The 19,420-nt window shown below is 49.7% G+C and overlaps 1 protein-coding gene across 3 annotated transcripts in view; it reads right to left on the bottom strand.

The window, feature by feature from the left end:
- Nucleotides 1–19,420, bottom strand: part of LOC142256258 (cyclin-dependent kinase 11B-like) — a 157,407-nt gene that overhangs the window by 41,125 nt on the left and 96,862 nt on the right. For 2 of the 3 annotated variants that reach the window (XM_075327837.1, XM_075327839.1), the window contains 4 exons: nucleotides 16,030–16,125; nucleotides 1,933–2,067; nucleotides 1,630–1,695; nucleotides 27–217 (listed from right to left, as the gene is read on the bottom strand). In XM_075327837.1, the coding sequence (XP_075183952.1) occupies nucleotides 27–217; nucleotides 1,630–1,695; nucleotides 1,933–2,067; nucleotides 16,030–16,125 (488 nt within the window). The remainder of the gene's footprint in view (nucleotides 1–26; nucleotides 218–1,629; nucleotides 1,696–1,932; nucleotides 2,068–16,029; nucleotides 16,126–19,420) is intronic. The other variant, XM_075327838.1, reaches the window with a different exon arrangement.

The following is a 19,420-nucleotide window of genomic DNA, read 5'->3' as shown; positions in this document are numbered from 1 at the left end:
TTATACATGTGTGTCCTTCATTTTACCTGTAAGGCTGGAAGATATTTAGGCAATTCTTGCTTTAACTCAACATGTGTTACGAGCGGAGGATCGGGGACAAAGTCACCTTCTGTCTGAGCATTTGCATGTGGACTCGCATTTCTAATTTCTTCTTCCTCTTCCTCCTCCTCTTCTTCCCCACTCTCGGCAGAATCATGATCAAATCTGGATTCTGCAACTGCAAAATAATCAAAAGATTCTGATTCTGACAACGCAGCAGATAATAAAAATTGAACATTTGATGGAAGTAGTTTATGTTGTGCTGGTAAAACTTCAGCGCTGGAGAGGAGAACGGGGTTAATGTCGCGCTGCTGGCAGATGAATAAACTGTTGGTTTAATAAACTTCTTTATTTTACAGGTCTACGCGTTTCAGGGATCAAAGTCCCCTTCTTCAGGACAAAGGAAGAACTGAACAAGAAATCCCAGGCCTATATTTAGCTGGGGTGCTGCCTTTGTCAGGGAGGAAGTATTAGGCCTAGGATACACGGCGTGAAAATCGGAGCGAGTGGATTGCGATAAAACGTCGCATTCCACTCGGACCAATATTAGTCTATGGGGCAGCTCCCATGAGGGATTATTTTCTCAGCCCTAATCGGACCGAGAAAACAGTCGCAGTATGCTGCGGGTGTAATGTGAATCTGTTTCTCTCTCACCCATTCAAGTCTATGGGGCGAGAGAAACATCGCACTGCACTCGCAGTACACCGGTGTAATGCGAGTGGAGAGAGAGAATGGCAATAGCCGGCTACGGAGGAGAGAGGGAGATAAATCCCTCCCCTCTTTAGTGCCGGCCCGCCCCAAGCAGCTGTGGCCCGATCGCACCTCAGTCGCAATGACACTAGGGCCGTGCTGTGCTGCCAGAGTGAGCCGAGTGTCATGCGAGGATCGAAGTAGTCCCCGTGGCCCCGGCCTTACAGTGAGCATGACAGGGGTTAGCTTGCTAGACTTTCCCTCAAGCTGACAGCTATCTTCCGAACCGTGATTTTCTACTCCTGGAGAAGGATTGGGTAAGATCTATGACAATCTTCAAGTATACCTTTGTACTTCATGGTTTGTCTAGTGATGATTTTAGTGGTATATACATTAAAAGTTAAATTTTAGTCCTTTGCTCTATTGTGATTAAAATGATACACAAGTTGAAAAAATTTTTGTTGTATATTTTCTTTAATCTGTGTGTGACATTTTTTTCTATTCATTTCTTTGTACATTAGGGCGGGACTGGTGGAATGGTCTTCGACTCTGTTCCGGCCCCTCCGCTTCATTCTTACCGCATTTAAATTTTGCACTGGTGCTGTCCTAGATGCAGGTAGCGCTTGCGCAGATTAATCTGCAAATGCGCAGCCATCGGTGCCCTTTTACTGAATATTGCCAAGAGATCAATCAGTGACATCAGCACCATTTCACTGAAGCTCACCTTGAGATCAATCTGCGGAAGCGCCACCAGCGTCTAGGACGGCACCAGTACAGAAATTAAATTCTTCTATGTCTTGACCTCGCAGGTCACATAAAATGATGTGGCGGGCCGGATTTGGTCTGCGGACCTTGAGCTTGACACCCCTGTAAAGTGGTAGATCAACATAAAACTCTTACCAAAAGGAACACGATTCCCATTCTCCCGCTCCTCATCCTCACTCATTGCTTCATCACTGATCTCCTCTGCAAAAGAATCAGAATAATAGACAATATTAATGATGAATGTGTCAATTTCTTTAGCAAAGCAAACTTGTACATAGAGAGCATTGTTAACACAGAAAATTTATAATCCCTCTTCATTAGTAAGAAATTATTTTTCAAAATAGACAATTTTCTTCCCTGCACATAACTAGGAAGATTATTGGAACCATATGAAGATGTGCCATAAGTGTAGAGCGATTACAGCAGCAATATTACTACCTGCAGTCTGCTCTGATGCAGCGTCTGAGTTGCTTGCAGTGTCTTCCTCTTCCTCCTCATCATCATCTTCCTCTTCCTCACCTTCCTCTGACTCCTCGGAGCTTGTCTCCTCTTCCTCCGCTGATACAGAACCAGCTAAAATCATATTATAGAAAATGGTTAAGGCTTAAAAAAGGTTGTACAGACTTCCGGTTCCGGTCCTGGCCGCGGTGGAGGCATAAAGGAGAAGCTCCTGCCCCCCCCCCGAGAAAAGCAGTCAGACAGCAGCCCCCCCGCATCGGAGTCCGGGACGGGAGGGACCCAGCCTGAAAGCGGAGATCTGCAGCTATGGACAGATACCTGCTGAGGAGCGCCAGCGGCGGTGAAGGGCCCGGGAGAGGCGGCGACGCTGCGGACATGAGGGGAATGGAGGAGAGGAACATGGCGCCGATGAGCGGGCCGGGGGCGGAGCCAGAGGTGCGGGGAAGAGACGCGATGGAGCCGGGTAGGAGCGAGGGATTAGCAGAGGACACGGCTGCAGAGGCAGAGGACTGTGGAGCTGGAGACAGGTGGCTGCAGGGGTCGGAGGAGGGCAGCTCGCAGTGGGAGGATGAGGGGGAGGTGGGGGGAGAGACTGGAGAGGAGGACGCTGGCGTTATGGAGGGGAGCTATGGAGGAACAGGAGGGCTGGAGGAAAACGAAACCCAGCGAAGTAGAGGGCCCAGAGGGAGACAGCCGCAATACAGGAGGAGATCAACCTCAGGCACCCCCTGTAAAGGAGGAAAAAAAAAACAACAGCAGGATCCAATGACATCTCAATTTTACAAGACATCTGAGGGAGGCAGAGACTCAATGCAAATAAGAAGATCTAAGAAAGCAGCTCCATCTGCTGACCAAAACAAGCAAGTGCAAGAGTTCCATATGGATTACAAAAAACTGGCAGTAGAAGTAGCATCTCACTTGTCCAAAGACATAAAAATAGCTATTGAGGTAGCCGTACAAACTTCACTAGCCGCCATGCAGAAGCAATTGGCTGATCATTCAAAGAGACTCACAGAAGCAGAGCAAAGAATCTCTAACTCTGAGGAGACAATCTTGACCATGCAAGCACAGATAGCAACTCTTGTAAAATCTAATGATTACCTGAGAGACAAGGCAGAGGACCTAGAAAACAGATCGAGACGAAACAATCTTCGCATTGTGGGGCTGCCAGAATCGGTAACACTGGGACAGCTGGACAATATTTGTGAGGCGGAACTACCACAGGCGCTGGGCATAAAGGCGAAATTTAGAGTGGAGAGAGCCCACAGAGTGGGACCATTGAGGCAGCAAGAGGCGAAGGAGGGAGAAGGGCAAAATTCAAGCAATAAACCGCCCACAAGAGCCAGACAGGTGATAGTCAAATACCTTGACTACAAGCACAAAGAGGAAATTCTGAAAGCCTTTAGAGAACGAAAGCGACCTTTACAATACCAAGGAAATAGACTGCTGATCTTTGGGGATTATTCCGTTGATGTGTCCAAACGGAGGAAGGACTTCAGTAAACTGTGCACATTTCTGTACAATAAAAGAATAAAATGCCAACTACTCTACCCGGCAGTGCTGAAGGTCAGGAACTCCAATGGTTCGTTCTCATACTATAAAGACCACAAGGAGGCGGAAAATATTCTCATGTCAGAACATAAAGGGAACCGGACGGAGGGGCAGGAGAGGAGATCCAGTGGAGGAGAAAACTTCAGAAAAGGTTCCCCAACGGGTTCGAGAGGAGAGGGTGGACAACGAGGAAGGCAAACACAACCTGAGGCCAGTGGAGAGGGGAGATGCAGTCCAGCCCAGCAGTTTAGCCCAGGGATGGGACCCAGGGAGCAGCGTTCTTGAAAGACACCAAGACACAAGATGACTCTTGAACTGATCTCTACTGGCCCTTATCGATCTGCCCCCCTGAGTGAGGAAGGTGGCCGAGCCGAGGGGGACGAGCCAGCGTGAAGGGCACGGAGGGGAGACTGAACAAGTCACCTACTCTCCCCCCCCTCCTCCCCCTTTTTTTTTTTTTCTTTTCTCTTTCCTTTTTCTCCTCTCCCCCTCTCTTCTTCCTCTCCCTCTCTCTTTTCTTCCCTACCTCCTCCCTTCTCTCCCCTAATTTGTCTCTGGTGTGTTCTCCCTTCTTTTCTCTTTCTCCCTTCCCCTCTTTTCCCCCCTCGGTGCTTCCCCCCTCTCTCTCTCTATGCCCTCCCCGGTTCTACCTCTCTTGCCTTTTTTCCAATACTACTCCTCGCTTCTTTCTTCTCTTCTCCTCTGCGCTGTTTCTTCCCCTCTCGTGCTTCTTGGCTATGATATCCTTTATCTATTTCTATGCTGGGCTCTTTTATCTCTTTGTCTCTGCTCCGTTGTTCTTCTCTCTTTGTGGATTGCTTTGCAGGTCCAAATACAGTGGGCACGAATGGGTCGGCAGGAAGGTCCCACGAAACTAGGACTAACCCAGTAGATGAACTCTCTTTAAGGTCCTACCACTTATAACATAATGTTTTAATCTCTGTATATTACTTCAGATCGTTATGTTTTACGCGGGGGATAGAGCTCTGAATCTGTCTATTGGGGGGGGACTAGGGAGACTCATATTTTGGCCAGGAAAAAGGGAAGCCACTAGCATGGCAAAAAGTGCCGAAAGTCCCACCAAATGGACAACTTGTTATACTGTTGTAGGATTTATACTTTGCATATGTTGTTTAAGAGTTTACACACAAGTTGGGGAAAAGAAATGCCATTCTGGGGAAACCACGTGTGAAGGATATAATGATAGTCGTGTCTCTCCTACAGCTGGGGACCTGGGGGGTGGTATTGATAAGAGCAAATTACCCAGACAAACATGGTGCAACTAACGACATGGAATGTTAAGGGCCTAAGATCACCTAACAAACGAGCAATGGTACTAAGACACTTGAAAAGATTAAAAACAGACATTGCTCTATTACAAGAAACTCACTTGGGGAAGGAAGATTTCTTTCGCATGAAAAAATACTGGGTGGGCTCAGTATATGGGGCAGCGGCGCAAGGAAGGAAGGCGGGCACAATGATTTTGATAAACAAGCAACTTAGACATGAAATAGTGGCTCAGGAAGAGGATGACCAGGGAAGATGGCAGCACATAATAATTAATAGCCCAGCGGGGACACTCAGCATATATAATATTTATGGCCCAAACTCGAAGCAGAATCAGTTTCACGACACCATAAAAGCCATAATTCTCTTGGACAAGGAGCCTAACATCATAGTGGCGGGGGACTTCAATGTAGTGCCAGACTCGGTGGAGGATAGAAGCAAGGGAGAGGGGGAGCCAGGATCCGGGGATAAGGGAACAAATCACAGAGATGTATCACTGGAGGATGTAGGCCTAAAAGACATCTGGAGACTAACTCACCCGCACGATAGAGAGTATACGCACTTCTCTCACCCGCACAACAGTTGGTCTCGCATAGACCAGATCTGGTTATCTATGGAACTTGCGAATGGTGTGCAAAACTGTATGATTGAGAATATGGTAATCTCAGACCACAGCCCGGTGAGAGTGGACCTTAGAGAAAAATTCAAAAGGGGATCAGATATTATTTGGAGATTCCCGACGTTTCTCCTTAGACAGGACAATTTTCGCAGGATAATAAAAGAATGGTGGGAGGAGTTCTCAGAGGATAACAAGGATCACAGGGTGACCCCGATTTTGTTCTGGGAAACTGCAAAGGCGGTCTTGAGAGGACGCTTGATGGGGTATGCTGCCATGGTCAAACGGAAGACGAATGCGAATTACAACTTACACAGTGAGGCAGTACGTCTAGCGTATACTAATTATCTGTCAGACAGGTCTAGCAGGGCAAGGGAGAGGTGGCTGGCAACCAAGAGAGATTTTGACGAGTGGGCAAAAAAAAAGGAGCAACTATTTTGGTCACATAAAGAGGCAGATCTTCATAGATTTGGTAACAAGGCGGGGAGGATGTTGGCAAATCTAGAAAGAGGCAACAGAAAAATGGCAGTAATCTCTTCATTGAAAACGAAGGATGGGGGGGGATGACTTCGGATCCTAAAGAAATTAACAAGGTGCTGGGAGAATATTATAGAAAGTTGTACGGGCCAGGACAGAATGACATGACTGACGAATCGGAGTGGCTACGACAAGCCCAACTACCTAGCTTAACGGAGGAGGAAAGGGAGGCCCTAAATACAAACATCACGGAGGAGGAGGTCTCAAGAACAATTGGGGAACTTAGCACTAACAAGGCGCCAGGGCCCGATGGTTTTAATAGTGAATTTTATAAAGCCCTCAAGGACCAGATTTCGCCGGATTTAACCTCAGTCTTTAATGCGATACTGGGAGGAGCAGAAATCCCTAAAAATGCAAATATAGCGTACATTAAATTAATTCCTAAGGGAGCCAAGGACCTGGACGACCCCTCGAGTTATAGACCCATTTCGCTCATCAACCAGGACTTAAAAATAATGTCTAAAATCATGGCTGACAGATTGGCAGCAGTCTTACCTAGATTAATTTCAGAACACCAGGTAGGGTTTATAAAAGGAAGAAATGCAGTGACCAATATTAGAAAGACGATTTTAGTGGTTGATGCGGTTAGACTGGGGCGTACAGAGGGAAAGGCAAGCCCTGCTTTAGTCACGCTTGATGCTGAGAAAGCGTTCGACAATGTTAACTGGAACTGGTTGGACAAGGTGATGGAGGCCGCAGGGATAGTGGGTAGGATGAGACTTTACATTAACAATTTGTATGCCAACTCGGGAGCAAGGATCCACACACCGGGATTTTTGTCTGACGTGTTCCCCCTGATGAAAGGGACGAGACAGGGATGCCCGCTATCCCCCCTACTTTTTAACCTTGTAATAGAACCCCTATCAAGAGTGCTGCAGGGTCACAATAGTTTTAAAGGGATCAAAATAAGGGGAAAAGAGATGAAGTTAGCGCTGTTCGCCGATGACGTGATTTTGTATATGGGGGACCCTGTTGCGGACCTACCCTGGACACTTGATATGATTGGAAAATTTGGTGCCTTTTCAGGCTTTAAGTTAAACAAAAAAAAATGCGAGCTCTTATTCCTGAGCGGAGGCAAAGGACCAACTGTGGGAAACCCAAGTGAGGGTCATGTGAATGGGATCCCTATAGCGCACTCATCAGTAAAGTACCTGGGAGTGCATATAGGGAGGACGACGGAATTAATTTATAAATTGAATTATGGTCCATTGATTAGAAAAATCATTAACCAGTTGAGGGGCTGGAAGGGGCTGCCCCTGCCACTATTGGCACGATGTCACCTCATAAAAATGATGAGCTTCCCTAGGCTGTTGTACCCCTTTCAGACGATCCCGCTATTGATAACACTGAAAGACGTCAACAGACTTAATTCAGCGTGTGCAGACTTTGTTTGGAGGGGAAGGAAACCCAGAATAAAGCTGCGCACGCTGATGAAGTCAGTGGAGGAGGGTGGGATAAATTTCCCGGATGTCAGAGGGTATAACATTGTATGCATTATGAGACATGTGATTGACTGGCTGAGAGGAACGAGCAGGCACTCAGATTATGGAACGGAACTCAAGTATGCAGAACCATGGGACCTGACGTCCATTTTACACTCCCCAATGTCTAAGGTTGAAGGTCATATAAGAAACTCGGTTATATTTCGAGACACCATGTTGGCCTGGAGATTGGTTAGACGGAAATTGGGACTCTCCTGGAAGGTATCAAAATACCTAAATCCTTGGGCGTCACCAAACTTTCCCCAGGGGAGAGAGAATAAATTATTCCTCAAATGGAAAGAGAGAGGCATTAGGAGTCTGATAGATGTCATGAATGTGGAAGAGAGAAGATGGATGACAGGTCGGGAGGTGCTTGATAAGTACAATCTCAACGGCCTCCACATTATGCAGTACGAACAATTGAAACATGGAGTACTGAAAGAGCTTGGTGAGATTGGAAGGGAATTGAACAAGAGCATGATTGATGAGCTCATGGGATGTAGCGTAACAAATGTAAATGTTTCCCGAATATACCAAACATTTAGAGGTGTGCTAATATCCAGGGAAGATAGTCGAACACTTCTAGCATGGGAAAAACAACTGAAAGGACAGGAAGTAGTGGAGGTCATACTGAAAGGATGGGTTCAGATGAGGAAACAAGTCACTAACGAGAGCTGGAGGGACGCCCAATTTAGGATATTACACAGGGCGGTTTTGGGCTTCAACATACCGGGCAGAGTGGCACGGTGTCCTAAGTGCCACAAAGAAAAAACAGACATGCTGCACGGTTTGTGGGAATGCAGTCCAATAAAGAGGTTTTGGAACCAAGTCAGAGCGTTAGTTCAAACAACATGGAAAATTTCCTGCAAACTAGAACTAATGGTGTGGATCTTCCACTTTTTGGAGGGTGGAGTTAGAGGGGGATTGAACGCTCAGGACAAAAAAACATTTGTAATAATACATGACATAGCCATGATAGCTAAAAGATGCATCCTAAGGCACTGGATACAGGAGGAGGCCCCAGCCATAGGGGAAGTCATCAGTGAACTGCACAACCTTTTGAGGCTGGAGAAATTAGAAGCAGAAAGGGACAAGGATAATTTGACAACCAAGTTTTTTAGGAGGTGGAAAACATTTATAGAAGTTCATTACAAACAGGAGGACATAAGCCATTTAGTGGCACCCTTCAGACATACGGAGTGGTACCTCATAAATGAAATCCAGGATAGTCTGGGAAAGCTGAGGACTAATTAGCAGGGACCCAGGTGAGGGACAAAGGCGAGACAATATGACGTCATCAAGACATGACATTGGCACTAGAACTATTAGAGAATGGCACAGGGGTTCAGGGGTTTGTTTCATTTATGTTATGTTTGGATTTTTTAACTCTGATTCATTATTTGTCAATGCAATCTGAAGCGGGATTGGAGATAGAGAGGGGATTCTACCCCTTCCAATGATACTTATCGACAGCTGCAATCTTGTCTTTTGTAAATCATACTACTTTTGATACGATATTGAAATAAGTTTGTAAAATCAATAAAAATTGTTTTGAAAAAAAAAAAAGGTTGTACAGTAAAAAACGGATTTTTGTGTACTCACCGTAAAATCGTTTTCTCTTAGCCATCATTGGGGGACACAGGACCATGGGAGGGCTCCCAGGGCTTTTTTAGCGCAGAGAAGAAGTCAGTTGTAAGTAGTGAAAGAAGGGAATTTTGTTTACTTACCGTAAATTCCTTTTCTTCTAGCTCCTATTGGGAGACCCAGACAATTGGGTGTATAGCTTCTGCCTCCGGAGGCCACACAAAGTATTACACTTTAAAAAGTGTAACCCCTCCCCTCTGCTATACACCCTCCCGTGCATCACGGGCTCCTCAGTTTTGGTGCCAAAGCAGGAAGGAGGAAACTTATAAATTGGTCTAAGGTAAATTCAATCCGAAGGATGTTCGGAGAACTGAAACCATGAACCAAAAGAACAATTCAACATGAACAACATGTGTACACAAAAGAACAACAGCCCGAAGGGAATAGGGGCGGGTGCTGGGTCTCCCAATAGGAGCTAGAAGAAAAGGAATTTACGGTAAGTAAACAAAATTCCCTTCTTCTTTGTCGCTCCATTGGGAGACCCAGACAATTGGGATGTCCAAAAGCAATCCCTGGGTGGGTAAAAGAATACCTCGATAAAAAAGAGCCGAAAAACGGCCCCCTCTTACAGGTGGGCAACTGCCGCCTGAAGGAGTCGCCTACCTAGGCTGGCGTCTGCCGAATCATCGGCATGCACCTGATAGTGTTTCGTGAAAGTGTGCAGACTCGACCAGGTAGCCGCCTGACACACCTGCCGAGCCGTAGCCTGGTGTCGCAATGCCCAGGACCCTGACGGCTCTGGTAGAATGGGCCTTCAGCCCTGCAGGAATCGGAAGCCTAAAAGAACGGTAGGCTTCAAGAATCGGTTCCTTGATCCACCGAGCCAAGGTTGACTTGAAAACCTGAAATCCCTTACTCTGGCCCGCGATAAGGACAAGAGCGCATCAGACCGGCGCAGGGGCGCCGTGCGAGAAATGTAGAGCCGGAGTGCTCTCACCAGATCTAATAAATGCAAATCCTTTTCACATTGGTGAACTGGATGCGGACCCAAAGACGATATCCTGATTGAGATGAAACGGGGATACCTTAGGGAGAAAGTCCGGACCGGACGTAGAACCACCCTATCCTGGTGAAACACCAGGAAGGGGGCTTTGCATGACAGCGCTGCTAGCTGAGACACTCTTCTGAGTGATGTGACTGCCACTAGGAAGGCCACCCTTTGCGAAAGGCGAGATAGAGAGATCCCGCATCGGCTCGAAAAGTGGCTTCTGAAGAGTCGTCAGCACCCTGTTAAGATCCGAGGGTGTTAACAGACGCTTGTGAGGTGGGACCGGAAAGCGCCGATACTTGTCCCTTGAGAGAGCCGAGAAACAAGCCCTTGTCCATTCCGGATTGAAGGAAAGAAAGAAAAGTGGGCAAGGCAAACGGCCAGGGAGTAAAACCCTGATCAGAGCACCAGGATAAGAAGATCCTCCAAGTCCTGTGATAGATCTTGGCGGACGTTGGTTTCCTGGCCTGTCTCATGGTGGCAATGACATCTGGAGATATCCCTGATGACGCTAGGAGCCAGGACTCAATGGCCACACAGTCAGGTTTAGAGCCGCAGAATTCCGAAGGAAATATGGCCCTTGAGGCAGCAAGTCTGGTCGGTCTGGGAGTGTCCACGGTTGACCCACCGTGAGGTGCCACAGATCCGGGTACCACGATCACCTCGGCCAGTCTGGAGCGACGAGGATGGCGCGGCGACAGTCTGACCTGATCTTGTGTAACACTCTGGGCAGTAGTGCCAGAGGAGGAAAAACATAAGGCAGTCAAAACTGCGACCAGTCGTGAACTAGCGCGTCTGCCGCCAGAGCTCTGTGATCCTTGGACCACGCCATGAATGCCGGGACTTTGTTGTTGTGCCGAGACGCCATTAGATCGACGTCCGGCGTTCCCCGGCGGCAACAGATCTCTAGAAACACGTCCGGGTGAAGAGACCATTCCCCTGCGTCCATGCCCTGGCGACTGAGAAAATCTGCTTCCCAGTTTTCTACGCCCGGGATGTGAACTGCGGAGATGGTGGAGGCTGTGGCTTCCGCCCACAGCCGAATCCGCCGAACTGCTCGGAAGGCTTGACGACTGCGCGTGTGCCGCCCTGGTGGTTGATGTACGCAACCGTCGTGGCGTTGTCCGACTGAATTCGGATCTGCCTGCTCTCCAGCCACTGCTGGAACACCTTTAGGGCTAGATCCACTGCCCTTATCTCCAGAACATTGATCTGAAGGGAGGACTCTGTCGGAGTCCAGGTTCCCTGAGCCGAGTGGTGGAGGAAGACCGCTCCCCACCCTGACAGACTCGCGTCCGTCGTGACCACAGCCTCAGCTGGGGGCCGGAAGGATTTTCCCTCCGCCCAGGAAGTGGAAAGAAATTGCATGAGGCGCCTCAAGGGGTGACTGGGCCCGAAGGAGAGATTGCACCCCTGTCTGTAGTGAACGCTGACTATGCAGCGGAAGCTTCACTATCGCTGAGAGAGTATGAAACTCCATCCCGAGGCAAGTCAGTGATTGGGTCGGTGTCAGTTTTGACCTTGGAAATTTGATGATCCACCCGAACCCCTGGAGGGTCTCCAGAGCAATGGTCAGGTTGAGTTGACATGCCACCCAGGAGGGTGTCTTGACTAGAAGATCGTCTAGGTAAGTGATCACCGAGTGGCCCTGTAGGACCGCCACCACTGCTACCATGACCTTGGTGAAGATCCGTGGGGCTGTCGCCAGGCCGAATGGCAGTGCCACGAACTGAAGTGTTCGTCCCTGATGGCGAAACGCAGAAAGCGTTGAAGCTCGGGTGCGATCGGCACATGGAGATAAGCATCCTTGATGTCAATTGATGCTAGGAAGTCTCCTTGTGACATCGAGGCTTCAGAGTGTTCACCGCCTGAAAAAGTGCATCGGCTCGCTCGGGGGGCGGAGATGTTTTGAAGAAACTAGTCGGAGGACGAGAGCAGAGCTCTATCCTGTAACCTTGAGACAGAATGTCTCTCACCCATCGGTCTTGGACATGTGGCCACCAGGCGTCGCAAAAGCGGGAGAGCCTGCCACCGACCGAGGACGCGGTCTTGGTGAGGCCGAAGTCATGAGGAAGCCGCCTTGTGACTTAGACCGCCATGCAGAGGAGTTCCTCTAGCCCTCCTCTGACCTGTTGGACGTGGAGGAACGGAACTTTGCTGAGGACCGAAATGACCGAAACCCTTGGACTGGGGCAAGGACGATACCTTTCCCTTGGACTGTCTAGTAACTTCATCCAATTGCTCGCCAAACAAACGGTCGCCAGAAAATGGCAAACCGGTTAAGAACTTCTTGGAAGCAGAGCCTGCCTTCCATTCACGTAGCCACATGGCCCTGCAGACTGCCACCGAATTGGTGGATGCTACCGCTGTACGGCTCGCAGAGTCCAGGAACGGCGTTCATGGCGTAGAACGAAAAAACCTACGCCTGAGAAGTGAAGGACACAACCTGCGGGGCAGAGGTATGTGCAACCGCAATAATCTCAGCCAGAGAAGTTGAGATAGCTTGGAGTGCCCTCACGGCTGCGAAGGCTGGAGCAAAAGATGCGACTATGGCTTCATAGATGGATTTCATCATAATCTTTATTTGCCTGTCAGTGGCATTCGTGAGAGATGGCATCTGCCACTAATACTACGGATCTAGCCGCCTGCTTAGAGACTGGAGAATCCACCCTGTGACACTGAGCCCAACCCTTAACAACGTCAGGGAGGAAAGGGTAACGCGTGTCAATAAGGCGCTTAGTAAGCGCTTGTCCGTAAAGTTCTGTGCTTCTGGACGGCCCCTCTGGAGTTAGAGTGATCGAAACACGCACTCCTGATGAAGTCGGGGAAGGTTCCCAGCGGGCCCGCTTAGCCTATCAGAGGCCGCGGTCCGTGACGGAGTTCTCACCGTGGGATCTGGGTGTTACCCCAGGAGCCCCTTGTTGTACCGACCCAGAGGGGCCCGGGAGCGATGAACTCACAGCTCCCTGGCCCTGTGTTATCGGTCTGGACTGCAAGGCTTCCAGTATCTTAGCAGACCCTCTGTCCATAGACTGAGTCCTGGAATGTGAAAGCTACTCAGAGATTTGCTGATTCCAACATGCAAACTCTGTCCCTGTCATCTGTGCAGTGGAAACCGGCGGTACCACCTGGCCGAGGGTCCCCCCAGTGCCGGAGGCTCCGGCTGAGTGAGTGCCCTCGGGGCCAAGCATTGTACACAATGAGGGTATGTGGAACCTGCCTGTAATATAGCCGCACAAGAGGTACAGGTTGTAAAATAAGCCAGTGCCTTGGCACCCTTACTCTTTAAGAGCAGACAACAGCATGTCGTCCGCAGAGTATTCAGTGAGGGCATACAGCCAAAAACAAATAATGCTGCCGAACAGTGAGATCATATACCATATAAATAAACATATATATATACACTGCGGCACCAAGGGGGGTCAGCACCTGAAAACTGGTGCCCCGCAGTGCTCAGTGAGGGGGAAGGAGGATACCAACGTATGCTCCAGCCCTCCCTGCCGACGTCCAGTCGGCCGTCCCGTCGTTACCCCTGACTGGCAGGCCTGAGAACGGGAGTATATGGTACTAGGCCGCAAGAGCCGGGGACTAAATTTAAAAACGCGGCCGGCAAACATGGCGCGGTCGGCGCGGTAGTCCCAGTCTCACAAACCACTTAGCAACCGCTGCGGCATTTGTAACACAGATGCTGCATGCACCGTCCCTCAGGGGACACAGAGTACCTTATGATGCAGGGCTCTGTCCCTGATGATGTCCAGTCTCCTGTCCGTCAGAATCCCCCAGGGGCTGCGGATGGAGCCCGGTCCCAGTGCATGGCGACCGGTTAGGATCCCCCTCTCCCAGAGCAGTGGAGCAGATTCTGAGATCCTCCATCGGCAGAATTATAACAATGGCTGCCGGCGTTCTGAGGGGAGGAGAGAGCCGTGGGCGGAACCGCAAAAGTGCGGGAACCTGGTGGCCCATAGAGATCAGTGAGGGGGGCGGAGGACAGCGAAGTGTGCTCCAGCCCTCACTGTCGGCATCATACCGACCGTCCCGCCTTTCTCCCTGACTGGCAGGCTCAGGGGCGGGAGTTTAACACACTAGGCCGCAAAAGCCGGGGACTAAAGTATAAACCGCGGCCGACAAACAGGCACGGTCGGCGCGGTAGTCCCAGACAAAAAATCCACACCGCAGTCGCAGCTGCGTCTGAGGCCAAGGTGCTTCATGCGCCGTCCCAACGGGGACACAGAGTACCTGTAGATGCAGGGCCATGTCCCTGACGATACTCCGTCTCCTGTCCAGCAGATTCCCCCAGGGGCTGCGGAGGGAGCCCGGTCCCAGTGGCTGGATGACCGGTTAGGATCCCACTTCCCCAGAGCCCCTAAGGGATGGGGAAGGAAAACGACATGTGGCTCCTGCCTGTGTACCCGCAATGGGTACCTCAACCTTAACAACACCGCCGACCTGAGTGGGGTGAGAAGGGAGCATGCCGGGGGCCCTGTTAGGGGCCCTCTTTTCTTCCATCCGATATAATCAGCAGCTGCTGCTGACTAAAATGTGGAGCATTGTGTGCATGTGTGCCTCCTTCAACACAAAGCATAAAAACTGATGAGCCCGTGATGCACGGGAGGGTGTATAGCAGAGGGGAGGGGTTACACTTTTTAAAGTGTAATACTTTGTGTGGCCTCCGGAGGCAGAAGCTATACACCCAATTGTCTGGGTCTCCCAATGGAGCGACAAAGAAAACAGCGGGAAAGGAACTCCCCCCTCCCTCCAGCCAGCACACAGCTAGTGGGAATAAAGACTGAGTTCATGAGCCTGGGAACCCTCCCCCATGATCGGTAGATTGTCTCTGCGGGCCTCCTGTAATCAGCGAGGGACTCCCCCTCCCTCCAGCCAGCACGCAGCGGTGGGAATAAAGCCTGTGATCTCATTAGCCCTGGGAGCCCTCCCATGGTCCTGTGTCCCCCAATGAGGCGTCAGAGAAAATGCGTTATCCCCTATCCTAAGGATAGGCGATAACTTAATGATCATGGAGGTCTGACTGCTGGGACCGATCCCTATAGGCAGAATGCTAAATTTTAATCCCCGCTAGAATCGAGCGGCAGTGCACATTCTGCTCCTCTGTACCGATCATTCCCTTTTGGGATGCTAAATGACAACCTAGGCTTTTTCCACTCAATTCTTACAGGGATAGAAGTGCCCCGACGGGGATAAAATTGTGCAGACCCCTACTAATCAATAAGTTATCACTTATCCCATGGATAGGTGATAACTTGCTTCCAATGAAGATCCCCTATAAGTTACCAATGAGAATAGCGTTACAGAAAAACAAACCACTTATACTGGTGGCACACTAGTTCAGCTAATATGTTACTAACACACATTACATTAGTAGTATGATCACGCCAACATTTTCGACTAAGTTAGGGGCAGCGCCCCTACACAGATTATGCAATTGTATGCTATAGCATTGACTGAAAGCAGTGACAATTTAACTGGAAAAATTTTAAAGGGACTGTCAGCATAGAATGACTGTTCAAACCAAGTACAGGCGCTCGGTGCGTCATGGCGGGGCCAAACATTTCACTGCAACCCCACCTGCTTGTTTTCCCTTAATCTCCACCCTCTCCTCTTTGATTGACTGCTCTGGCTTTATAGAGCCAAAGAAGGGTGGAGAGAAAAGGGAGAATAAGCAAGTGGAACAGTGTACTTAAATATTACGCCCCGCCTTGACGCACTGAGTGTCTGCACTTGGTTTGAACAGTCATTCTGTGCTGACAATCGCTTTAATCTGTTGATGTTTATGTGTAATAATGAGGTACAAAACATAGAAAACAAATCAGCTGTAATATTAAGTATGAGTACAGTGGTTGTCCCAATAAAGTTTATTACCCAACCACCGGGATTCCCACTGATTCGAAGAATGAGGGTCCCGTGTCAACCGCTGGACATCAATAATAAGATGCAGAAAAAACACAATCCATTACCTGAGGACGACTCTGCAGAGCTTGTTTTCCGCTCGCTGTCGCTGATGTCCTGCAGGTCAGACAGAAGATCCCGCACGTCCGGCCTGTCTTCTTTCACTGAGAAAAGCAAAAAACAGATTTTTGTGTACTCAGCGTAAAATCGTTTTCTCTTAGCCATCATTGGGGGACACAGGACCATGGGTCTTATGCTGCTTATCCATAGGAGGACACTAAGTAGATGCAAAGATGTTAGCTCCTCCCCTGCAGTATACACCCCCTGGCCCAGCCAGGCTACTTCAGTTTTAGTACACAACCAGTAGGAGAAGAAGTAACAAAAAAACGTGAGTGAATACTCATAACAAAAAAGTACTGAGAGAGAAAAAAGCTAAGGCCCAAAAGGGCAAAAGGGAGGGTGCTGTGTCCCCCCAATGAACGATTTTACGGTGAGCACACAAAAATCCGTTTTTCTCTGACGCCTCATTGAGGGACACAGGACCATGGGACGTCCTAAAGCAGTCCATGGGTGGGTAAAGAATAAACAAAGCAACCCAAGGACTAGGAACCAGTCCCAGATAGCCAGGAGCGCCTACTGAGATAGGTACTCCACTATCGTTTGCAAAATTTTCCTACCTAGGTTCGCCTCAGCCGAAGCCTGGGTATGGACTCAGTAATGCTTTGAAACAGTATGTAGGCAAGACCAGGTCGCAACCTTACACCTCTGTTCCACTGAAGCCTGATGCCTAATGGCCCAAGAGGCGCCAACTGCTCGCGTGGAATGAGTCCGCAGCCCACTAGGAGTGGGCTTGAGTTGCAAGCGGTAGACCTCCTGGAACGCAGCACGAATGCAGCGAGCCAGCGTTGCCTATGAAGCTGCCTCTCCTTTCTTAGGCCTTTCAAGAATGACGAACAAGGAGTCTATGTTCCTAAAGTGGCTGTCCTGGGTACGTAATATCCGAGAGCCCTCACAAGGTCTAGCGAATATAGAACCATTTCCACCCTATAGACTGGGTGTGGACAAAAGGAAGGCAGAACTATGTCCTCGTTCATATGAAACGGGGAAGTAACATTCAGAAGAAAATCCGGAAGGGGGCGTAGAACCACCTTGTCCTGATAAAAGATCAGAAAGGGTTCGCGGCAAGAGAGTGCTGCCAGTTCCGAAACTTGTCAGATGGACGTAATCGCCACTAAGCATGTAACCTTCCAGGAGAGAAGAGCAAGAGAAGATTCCTTAAGAGGTTCAAAAGGGGACCTCTGGATACCGTCCAAAACGAGATTGAGGTCCCATGGGTCCAGCGACCGTTTATACAGGGAAACTAGATGGGAAACACCCTTGAGGAAAGTCTTGACTTGCGGATTGCAAGCTAGGCGGTATTGATAGAATATCGAGAGAGATGAAACCTGCCCCTTAAAGGAGCTGAGGGCCAACCCCTTTTGCAACCTGACTGCAAAAAAAAATAAATCAAGAATTCCGGGGATCGCCAGAGGCATAGGTTGGACATTAGATTCCCTGCACTGGGAAAAGAAAGTTTTCCACGTACGGTGGTAAATACGGGATGAAGGCCGGCTTTCGGGCACTGTACATGGTGGAGATGACCGCAGGAGAGAATCTCGCTCTTGTTAAAGTCCAGGTCTCAATGGCCAGGCCGTCAGCTTCAGGGCTCTGGAGTTCTGATGGGAAATGGGTCCTTGGGTCAGCAGGTCTGGGATGCTTACGAGGCGCCATGAGCAATTGTACTAAGTCAGCATACCAGGCGCACCTGGGCTAGTCCGGTGCTATTAGTATCACCGGGACTCTTTCTGCCTTTATCTTCCTGATTACTTGCGGCAGCAGGGGCAGAGGCGAAAAATATTTAAGGTAGACGGAAACTACTTCAGGAGACTAGAGCATCCGCGCCAATGGACTATGGATCACGTGGCCTGGGTAAGAACGCGGTTACCTTTGCGTTCAACCTTGAGGCCATTAGATCCACGTCTGGTGTACTCCAGTGAGTGCAGATGTGTGGGAACACTTCTGGGTGGAGAAACCACTCTCCGGCGGCCAGGCCTTGGCGACTTAGAAGGTCCGCCACCCAGTTCTCTACTCCCGGTATGTGTAACGCTGAAAAACACGGACCCCCGTCGATTAGGCCCAGGTGAAGATCCTGAGGACCTCGAGATAAGCTGTCTTGCTGCTAGTACCTCCCTGCCGATTGACATAGGCCACAGCTGTTGCATTGTCCAATTGGACCCGAATCAAACGACCTGCTAGCAGAAGGGGGGAATGACCTGAGCGCGAGAAGATCGTGCTGATTTTCAGGATGATTTCTGGGAAGGGAAGACTCCTGGGGTGTCCAACGTCCCGAAGCAGTGTGGAGCCAGTACGCTGCTCCCCAGACTAAGAGGCTGGCGTCCGTGGTCAGGAGTAGCCAGTCAACTTGGGGGAGAAAAACACCTTCTCGATATGGAAGAGGACTGAAGCCACCAGCTGAAGGTGTCAGGTAAAAAGTTTGTCCAAGGAAAAGGGGCTCTTGCCCCAGTCAGCTAGAAGCGCAAGCTGCAGTGGGCGGTGGTGTGGCTAAGCGAGCAGCACTGCCTCTATAGCCGCCGCTATCCTACCTAGCACTCTCATATTGAATCGTATGGAGCGAGAGGAGTACGTAGAGGGCAGTGTACTGCTTGTTGTAGAGCGGTCGCCTTGTCTTGAGGGGAAAATATCAAGCCCCGAAGAGTGTCCAGGGACATGCCCAGGGAGGTGACGGATTTTGACGGGACCGGGGATGATTTGACTGGAGTCAGAAGCCGCCCTCAGCGGGATAGGGTGCCCACAGAGATCTGCACGCTGGTTGAGCCCTTGATGAGGAGGCCATCCAAGCAAGGCAGAACAGCCACTCTCCTGGCGTGAAGGGCACTCATGGCGGCCGCCATGACCTTAGTTAAGACCCTTGGTGCTGTGGCAGAGCCGAGGGTAGGGCCACAAATGAAAAGGAAAAAAAAAAAGTCCTGAACCGCGAAGCTGAGGAACTTTTGGTGAGCTGGAGCGATGGGTATGTGCAGGTACGCGTCCCTGATAGCTAGGGAGGCAAGGAATTCTTTTTTGACCATAAAGGTAATAATGGACCCTAGGAAGTCCATTCTGAATCTCCTTACGTGCACATGTTTGCTCAGGTGTTAGAGGTCCAGGATGGGACGAACTGACCAGTCCTTTTTTGGGGACCACGAGAGGTTAGAATAGAAGGCCTTGAACCTCTCGCCGTCCGGAACAGGTACCATCACCCCCGCCGTTTGGAGAAGGTGGATCGCTGAGGAGAAGGCCTCGTGGTGTTTTGGAGACTTTGGGGGGGTTTGAGAGAAAAGACTGACCAGGGGATCGGGTCCAGAATTCAATGTGGTAACCGGAAGACACAAGGTATCACACCCATTTGTGGTCTGAGGC

The sequence above is a fragment of the Anomaloglossus baeobatrachus genome, chromosome 11 (assembly GCF_048569485.1).
Source record: "Anomaloglossus baeobatrachus isolate aAnoBae1 chromosome 11, aAnoBae1.hap1, whole genome shotgun sequence".
Lineage (NCBI taxonomy): Eukaryota > Metazoa > Chordata > Amphibia > Anura > Aromobatidae > Anomaloglossus > Anomaloglossus baeobatrachus.
This window is presented reverse-complemented; position numbering and strand designations above follow the sequence as displayed.